Below are 9,389 nucleotides of genomic sequence, written 5' to 3' on the forward strand. Positions count from 1 at the left end.
TGCCCTGGCATTCAGACTGAAAAAATAACCTACAGAGCTTTCCAGAGTTCCTGTCAAGTCTGTCTTTCTGTGAAGACTCCAGGTTGCAGCCTTGGTGCTCACAGTGCAATCTTCAGCTCAGGGCTTAAGTGACATTTGCTATGCACAGCAGCTGTCAGTGATGTGACATAAATACATCTTTGCCTTCATGAAGACCAGTACAATTATCTGGCAGATTTTCAGTCACAGTCCAACTTAAGTGTTCATTTTCATTATCTTGCTTGTGCAACTTGTATTTGCTATAATATATTTATTTTGAATTTATAGCTAGTATTTTGGAATGCATTATAGTCTGTACTAAATGAGCCACTACCAATTTTTTCCATATCTTGATGAATTCACCTATTATATCATTGTGGTCAGTAATAAAAAATAACTCCTGCTGTCTGAACAGCAACTGAAATAAGACCATGGATTCTGGAAAAGATGTGATACTTTTAAGTGCTCCATAGTTTGTTGCACTTTTTAAATTAACTTTGCTTACCACTGGTCACTGCAGAAGATTATCCTAACAGATAGCAGTGCTGTGCCCCATAGTTAGGTATGTGAGTGGTCGTGTGAAGCAGAGGGAATTTCATTTCAGATGTGTTTGTGTGTGACTTGCTCTTGTTTTCAGTAAAGCCACTACTCTGGAGAGAACCTATGGACCTGCATGGATAGCATATGGGCATTCATTTGCAGTTGAGAGTGAGCATGACCAAGCAATGGCTGCATACTTCACAGCTGCACAACTCATGAAAGGGTATGTCAAAAATGTCAGATTCAGAAAAATTAAAATTGATTCATGAACAGTGTAGAATATTGACCTTTATGCCTTTAAACAGTAGGAATACATTTGCAACAGTTATCTGATAGAAAACAGAGGGAAAGCAAACAAACATAATCTCATCACCTGAATGTTCTCTGAAATTTGAGAATGGTATTTGTCATACCAGGTCATAGACTGCTGTACAGTAACATCCTGAGCAACCCTCTCATGCTGTGGAGCAGGCTGTAAAATGCAATGCTGTGTATAATGTAGTTGTTGGTAAATATGCTCCCTTTAATTATTACTTCTTCCAGATTCCATTTATAAATGAAATGCATGAAGGAAACTAGAGAATTAAAAAAAACTCTTAGGACTAACAAGCACAGAGAAAATATATGTATTGGAGTTAAAATTCTTGCCAATAACTAAGAAAGATGTAAAATCTTTTAAACTCCCCCCTAGTGGTTAATAGACCAGTAAATCAGCTTTTACTTAGAGGTACCTGTGATTCTCTGGTAGGGAAGCACAGCTGGCATTACTTCATAACTCGTGGTGCCATTCCTGCTAAATGCATGTTTGTTTTTCTGTGGTTTCTTGTGTTTTTGTTTTAGGTGTCATTTGCCGATGCTCTATATTGGACTGGAATATGGTTTGACCAACAACTCAAAGTTAGCTGAAAGGTTTTTCAGCCAGGCTCTAAGCATTGCACCTGAAGATCCTTTTGTTATGCATGAAGTTGGAGTGGTTGCATTTCAAAACGGAGAGTAAGTTTCAAAACAGGATTAAATGCAGTCTTCAAGAGGGATCATTCTGAAGTGTCATGTGCCAATACCTGCTGAAGTAACTGTGCTCAACTGTAGTTTCTTTTGGTTCTGGTTTGGGTGGTGTTTACCCTAAGCCCTTGCTTTCTACATTGTTCTTCATTGTTGAAGACTGAATGAGAAAAGATGCTTCAGGAACATGAAGAGATTAATTATCATCTTGTGTGTGCCTGTCACTGAGTAGTTGCCTTGAAGAGGCATCTGTCTGCGTGCACAAGTGCACACCAGCTGTAAAACTTTGTACATTTTGTCTGCTCAAGAGGCTCCAAATGTATTCTGGAAAAACCTAACAGATATAAGAACTGTTTAGTGAATATTCTTGGTTTACTTACAATTTTTTTAACTTTGTCTTGTTATATTTTGCATGTGCTCCTGAAACCTAACCAAACATAAGTCACTGGGTTTTACATCTAACTTCATTCATACGATCAAATAATGTCAAAGAACTCTTTCTTGTAATATTTGTTTCATACTGCTAATGAAAACTCCTCACTTATCTACTTTTCCTTCCTGCCCCAACCCTCTCAACTCTTAGCTGGAAAACTGCAGAAAAGTGGTTTCTTGATGCACTGGAAAAGATCAAAGCCATTGGGAATGAGGTATTTCTCCTAATAACATGCACTATCATAAGGATGTAAAACTCCAGGAAATTCTGTAATATTTTGTGACAAAATAAGTTGTGCTTATTTTAAGTTAGAAGCAATACAATATAAATTTGACTTTAAAACTTGGACCATCTAGTTGTAATTGATTGTGTTGGCTTTTTAGATTAGAATCATCACACGTTATCTTCAGTGCTGCAGAAAAAGGCAAAAAGTGTGTTTTTATATGAAATGAAAATAAGCTTTGACTGGAGAGTGGCATCCAGGTCTTGTTAGCAGTCTTGGGTCTTAGTAGACCAATGGTTCTTGACCTGTGGGTGGAACTGGCTGCACATGTGAAGATGGTTTCTGCCACTTTAGGTGTTAGCCTTCAAAGGTGAACAAATTAGACTTTTATTTGGATGCAATCCTGCAGGTATGGATTTGATTTGTTACTACCAGTAGAGCCACTGTGTGGGAGTGGGCCCAGGGATGCTGAATGAACTTCCTGCAAGTAATCAGTATAATCACTGGCAAAAAGTCATAGTTCAGTGCCTTTGTGAATGCAAATGGAGCTGTTATGACCCAGATCCCCCAAAGGCTGAACACACAGATGAGCTTGTACCTATTGGTAGTACCAGTTACTTTGTGCATTGCCATCTTCTCTCAAGAAACACATTGTACCAGAGCACCTCGAGATGGTTTGGTGAAAGCAGTACCACCTTGTGACAGGCTTCTTGAGAATGTTAAGATAGGTTTTGCTCAAATTTTAGCCTAAATTTAGTTAATGAGAACACCACCTCATATTACTGTAATTGTTAACAAAGCATCTCCTGCTGACATAAATTGCTTCTAGAGCACAACAAACTTCTTATAAAGTGGAAAGCACTGAAAAAACTATCACCTTTGTGTGAGAGAGGTACAGAAGTACTAAAATGAACTGCACAGGTACTGATTTATATGCTTACAGGTACAGAAATAGGGTTGTTCTGTTTTAAAGTTGTATTGTTGTTCTTGCAAATCCCACAAACTTTGTACACCAGGCTTAAATTTATGCGTGTGCCTAAATTCTTGTGTCCCATTTTTCTTGTTTGTTGAGAAGTACTAAATATCAACATACCTATAAACACAGAAATGGAAATTTAGAATTAGTGGGAAAAACCCAAGATAACTATAGACACAGAGAGACCATTACATTGTTATAAATCATAAATCCATAATGCACTTGGATCCAAAGGATTTTTAATACTAGCAAAAAGCATTTTAAAGATTTTGTTGGCTCAGGCTGTCCTCTGTGTGCCTCATAAATGAGCTAATTTATGTAGAACAGATGAGGTTAGACTATGGAAAAGACATTAAAAAGACCTTCAGCACTTATGATTGTTCTACAAATACCTAATTTGGGAAGACTTCAGTGCTTTTAAGGTGCTTGACATGCTTTTTAATTGACTAGAAAATAAATTTTGTCTGGCTCCCATCCAAGTTTTAATACCACTGGCCCTTTAAAGAAACATGTGTGGGTCTGGAGAACAGAAAAATCAATTCAGTAGTAAATGCTTTGAGATTTGATATGTTTTGAATGGAATTGAAAATGCTTGTGATATTTTCTTGGCCATTAATGAATTGCCTTCTTCAGCTGTATGTTTTTGTTGGTTATTGTTTTTGTTTTTTAAGTAGACCAAATGCAGTTACAATTTGGGAAGCTGGAGTTACTTGAATTGTTTCATTATCTTGCAGGTAACAGTTGATAAGTGGGAGCCTTTATTGAACAACTTGGGACATGTCTGCAGAAAACTCAAGTAAGTAGAGAGCACTGGAGCTACCTTTACCTGGAGTACTGCACAAATGTGTTTTCTCTAGGTCTGCTTCTCATTTATATCAAGATCATGTACCACATCAGAGCAGTGTAGAAGCACCTTGTAAGAACAAGATTGCCTCAATCAGCTTGTGAATGTAAATACACTAATTGCCCCATATGTCTAGCTTACTACACACACCTTGAAGTACTTCATGTAAAAGCTTTTCCTTAACCATTGATTCTCACTAGAAATTTTGTTATAAGCTTCTAGACCCTTGCATGGGTCTGAATTCTAAGTGGCTGCTGTCCCAGACCTGACTTGCTTCAGCATGTCCACTGATTTAATGAACATAAAGGTGCTTTGTGCTGATTAATTGCTTGGATCAGTGCCTATGTTTTTTTTTTAATTTAAGTGAAATATCCAGTGACATGAACACAGCAATAAAATATTAGTTTGTTTTTTGAGAACAGAAATATTTTATATTTCATTTCATATTTCTGTTCTAGGAAGAGAAAAAGAAAGTGCAAAGTACAAATGAGAGCTTCAACAGTTTTAACAGAGAAATGTTTTTTCATTAATTACCTTAATCTGATTTTAAGATTTTAATCAGTGTTTTCTTTTGTTTAATCAGTAACACATCTCATTTTTTTTTTTTTTTTTTTTTTACTGTTGTGGTGTTAATTGTCCACTTGGTGTATACTGTAGTTTTTGTCTCAAAGCTGCTAATGGGAATGTGATTATGGTGGATACAAGTTGTGCTTCTGCTCTGGCTTTAGTAGTAATTGTTTTGTGCTTGGATTGTCCATTAGTCTTCCCTGTCGTTATGAAATATGGATGTATAACAGTTATCCCTTCTGCCAAGGTCAGACAAAAGGCACTGCTTCTCAACTCTATTAATGAGTGTAATTGCAGGCTTTTTCCAGATATTGTTCAGTTATAATTCCTTTTGTCTTAAATTCTGCAACAAGTTAGTAACTACTTGTATTGCACTTGCACTGTGGTACTTGTTCAGATTCAGGAAGCCAGCCTAATGTATTTCTACATCCTTGTAAACCATCTTTCAGGAAAATCAAGTTGAGAATTTAGGCAGAACTTAAGTTCTGTAATAACTGATTTACTAGCATTCATACTACATGTTGTTATTATCATGAAAAACCTTACTGGATATCCATTTACTCACTAGCTCTGTGGTTGAAATTTAAAAGCTGCGTATTAAAATACAGTGGAGGTTTACTGGACAGGAAAGTACTATGAATGAAAATAAAATTCAAATCACCTGTAAGGGTTGTGCAGCAAGCAGACAGCTGCATAACTTTTCTGCCTCAATTCCTACTTAATGCCCTCTCAGGACTTCGTATGTTGCTGTTTGCAGAATTTCATTCTAACTATAGACATGGAAATTTCTTCTGAATGGACACTTGCTATCTTTAGCAACTTGGTACTAGGATGTCAAATGGGACAGTTTCATTTCACCAGGACCATGGAATCTTGGAGTAATCCTTGTTTTATAAAATAACAAATGCAATAAGCAGGCTAATTAATGGATAATTTTCAAAGAAAGGGTAGCTGATATTTGAAAGAAATTACAGGTGTGTGTAAATCTTTTCTGAACAGAGATGGCAGCAAAACAGAAGTGACAGAAGAACCAATGTATGTAGCACTTAGGGGTTGCTAAGTTTTTGTTCAGAGAGCTTTTCTCATTTTGAACAATGAGACAGTTTCATATTGCTCCTTCACTCCCCTGGGGAGGGAAACAAAAGCTGCAGAGAGTAAGCTAATGTTACAGTGAGCAGCATTAAACATCTAAAGCCATTTACCAGATCTGATTGCTGAGATCATCTCGAAATGGGGCCTAGCTGTAGGCAGCTGTTGTGCTGCAGGAGGGGAATGAGGATTTCTCAGTTATGCTGAGGAAGAGAATTGTCAACATCCATGAGTCTGTGCGTTCTGTTGTGTGCAGAGTGTGAAGCAGTAATTTTAAAGTTCTTACAGGACTGTGTGCCACTGAGCTAAAGAAAGCACTAATATAATACCCTAAAACCACCTTTCACCCTGAAGCTTAGTGACGTTGTGCACTTAACCCCACCAGGAAGTACGAGGAGGCGCTGGAATACCATCGGCAGGCTCTGGTACTGATCCCTCAGAACGCCTCCACGTACTCTGCCATTGGCTACATACACAGCCTCATGGGCAACTTCGAGAGCGCCATCGACTACTTCCACACGGTGTGTACCTGCCTTCAGCTGGGGTGCTGGCCACTCATTCTGATCTTTTCTGGTTTCTTCTGATTCAGTTTTGGAACTCGGAGCCAGCGTTTTATCCAGCCTCCAAATCAGTGTTTATTTTAGAATCTTAATTTTTTTTTTTTTAAGTCTTCTGAAGTTTTCTGTTGATGAGGTAAAAAATGGCCACTATGTGAAACTTAGTGCTTGGATCCTTCTTTCTTATAAATCAATATCATATCATAATTGTCATATACATTTCATATACATAAACTTCTCGTGCAGCTGAAATGATTTACAATACTCCCAAGGTACTCCCTGATGTAGGAATTTTACAGTAAATACAACATATTGCACTGGAGTGCATTAAGAAGAGTGTGACCAGCAGGTTAAGGGAGGGGGTTCTCCCATTCTGCTTTGCCCCAGTGAGGCCACATCTGGAGTCCTGGGCTCCCCACTTCAAGAGAGACGAGGAACTACTGGAGATAGTACAAAGATGATGAGGGAACTGGAATATCTCTTTTTTGAGGAAAGGATGAGAGACCTGGGTCTGTTTAGGCTGGAGAAGACAGAGAGGATCTTATCAATGTTTATAAATACCTAAAGGGCGGGTGTCAAGAGGATGGGGCCAGTCTCTGTTCAGTGCCACCCAGGAACTGGACAAGGAGCAGAGGGCACAAACTGGAAAACAGGAAGTTCCAACCAAACACAAGGAGAAACTTCTTTTCTGTGAGGGTGATGGAACACTGGAACAGGCTGCACAGAGTAGTTGTGAAATCTGCTTCTCTGGACACTTACAAAACCTGATTTGACACGTTCCTGTGCAACCTGCTCTAGGTGAAACTGCTTTGGCAGAAGGGTTGGACCAGATGACCTGCAGAGGTCCCTTCCAACCCCTGCCATTCTGTAATACTTCATGATTTGTGAACGATTCTCTGTATAGATATCCTTCTCAGGTTTTCTTTTTGTGCTTTGCTTGCTTACTATTTCAGCTAGTTCATATGGCAATATTATTTTGGTTGTGCAATGTTTTGCTTTTAGAGCAAAGACTATGCTCTAGTAGCATTGTCCAGCAACACAACCACAAACTCAGAAACATCATGGACTTAAGATAAACTTGGTTTATTTGCTACTGAATACTTTGTACTGTTTTTTTAATAGGCCCTTGGTCTTAGGAGGGATGACACATTTTCAGTCACGATGCTTGGGCATTGTATAGAAATGTATATTGGTGATTCTGAAGCCTACATTGGTAAGTCTTTCACTTATGTGACTCTTAAAATCATCAAGTCTTTTGAGAAAAGTCTTATTCTTACATCAGGAAAGACTGTCTACCATTAGCTGGTTAACTTATCAAGTAAAGTATGCTTTTTTGGGGTGTGGGGTTTGTTTTGGTTTGTTTTTTTCTTTGTTTAATGGGTAAATGAATCAGAACTTACCAACAATTGCAGATGACCAGTGTTTTTTGTGAGCATCATGACAGTAAATTCTTATCAGTAGCAAGAATGGAAACACTTTGGCGTTGGAGATGGTAATGGTTCTTTTCTTTTTGCCTGAAATATTCTATGAAAGCTTTCTGCCCCTCCCAAAACTTCCTAGCGACATATTTCTGCTTCACTGAACTTGGTGATTTATTTGTAATGAAGAGAGTAGATGTCCTGTCGACCATATTAATGAGTCTGAAGCCAGTAAACACTATCTGGGAGCTCTGCTGCTTCTCCTGCAGGTTGTTTTTACACAGTTGAAGCAGATGCTGCTTCTCAATCTTCCCTTTCCCTGTATGTAGTCAGTGAACACATCTGGAAGAAGCACACAGCTGTGTGATAGGCACTAATGCAAACCATGCTCTCTGCTACTAAACAAAAAAGCCTCTAAGAGAATTGGGAAGGGATTTGGCAATTACTTCTAATAACTGACTTTTGAATCCAACTTGTGTTTCTTACAATGTGCTTTTTTCAAGAGGGAGGCTGCTGTATTTTTTTCAGAACAGGTCTATTCACTTCAGTCATTAAGCAGTGACAGCTCCCTGTTGGTCTGAAAGCAGAGAATCGTAGTAGTCTTAGGATGATAGTTTCTTTGAGATACATTTTGGGGAGTGTTCACTTGGAATCAACTAATGGTTTGACTGTTTTCCTAGGAACTGAGATCAAAGACAAATTAAGATGTTATGACTTCGATGTACACACAATGAAGACACTAAAGAACATCATTTCACCTCCCTGGGATTTTAGAGAATTCGACATAGAAAGGCAAACTCTGGATGAAAGTGGCATAGTAACATTGGAGGCATCACACCAGAGGAAAAGTACAGACACCAGTCGGCCGCTGGAAGAAACCTTTGAGATTGAAATGAATGAAAGTGATATGATGCTAGAAACCTCAATGTCAGACCACAGCACATGACTATAGATGCTGGTAGAGAGCTTGTTTTGTCTAAGTGTAATGTTTTGTTGTAGCGTTTTTGTTATGGTGTTATACTTTCAAGAATTTGCTATTTTTATATGAATTCAAACTAATTCTCTGTATGTAACACCAGAGAAATAATGCTTGCCTTAAGGATGACTTAAAAAGTATACATGATGGACTGTTTCTACAAACTAATCAAACATGATGAAGTAAACAATAAATTCACTTTTTTTTTTTTAAACTGCTTACTGATCCATGTGTCTGCCATCAGTGAGACTGTGAAGGTTTAAAAATAGTACTTACCATGGAACCATTAACAATGCTGGTAAATTGAACAGCCAGTCTAACGTAGTGTCATTGTGGCTTCTGAGTTTTTCATCCTGTCTGTGAGGAATCTTTTCTTAGCAAACAGACCCCAAAAAATCCATTGTTTCATGCTTGCTCCTTTATGTATTCTTTTAAGGTTTTCCATCATTTCACTCTAATTTTGTATACGTTATATTGGTGACAAAGCATGTTACTTTGGTATACTCTCTCCTAGTTATTAATTTCAGTTCTTTGCCATTATTCTATGTTGTATTACAGAAAGACCATTTAAAAACTGTTTGATCATCTGACTAGACCACAAACAGGAATGGCATAAATGTGAAGATAAACCAGCCTTACTTGCAATAAGCGTTCTACTGGAGTTGTAAGGCACAGTGTACAGCTGTAGGGACCACATTCCTTCTCTTCACACATAGTTGTTTTATTTGTGCAAAGGATTAACTGAA

At 38.0% G+C, this 9,389-nt stretch overlaps 1 protein-coding gene across 1 annotated transcript; it reads left to right on the forward strand.

Moving 5' to 3' along the window:
* The first annotated feature begins 657 nt into the window (after positions 1-657).
* LOC103769742 (cell division cycle protein 16 homolog) lies at positions 658-8,853 on the forward strand. The gene is made up of 7 exons (XM_008936972.1): positions 658-781; positions 1,399-1,551; positions 2,144-2,207; positions 3,927-3,988; positions 6,078-6,213; positions 7,372-7,462; positions 8,348-8,853. The coding sequence occupies exons 1-7, from the start codon at positions 744-746 to the stop codon at positions 8,611-8,613; spliced, it is 810 nt and encodes a 269-aa protein (XP_008935220.1). The 5' UTR covers positions 658-743; the 3' UTR covers positions 8,614-8,853.
* The last annotated feature ends 536 nt before the right edge of the window (positions 8,854-9,389 follow it).

Source organism: Merops nubicus, unplaced genomic scaffold (genome assembly GCF_000691845.1).
Source record: "Merops nubicus isolate BGI_N331 unplaced genomic scaffold, ASM69184v1 scaffold9663, whole genome shotgun sequence".
In the NCBI taxonomy this organism is placed as follows: Eukaryota; Metazoa; Chordata; class Aves; order Coraciiformes; family Meropidae; genus Merops; species Merops nubicus.

What these genes read in the sequence shown, in the direction of transcription:
- LOC103769742 (XM_008936972.1), top strand. Translation starts at nt 744, where the DNA reads ATGGCTGCATACTTCACAGCTGCACAACTCATGAAAGG. An exon ending in TCAAAGCCATTGGGAATGAG is followed by an intron (nt 2,208 to 3,926) that starts GTATTTCTCCTA and finishes ATTATCTTGCAG; the next exon opens with GTAACAGTTGATAAGTGGGA. An exon ending in CCATCGACTACTTCCACACG is followed by an intron (nt 6,214 to 7,371) that starts GTGTGTACCTGC and finishes TTTTTTTAATAG; the next exon opens with GCCCTTGGTCTTAGGAGGGA.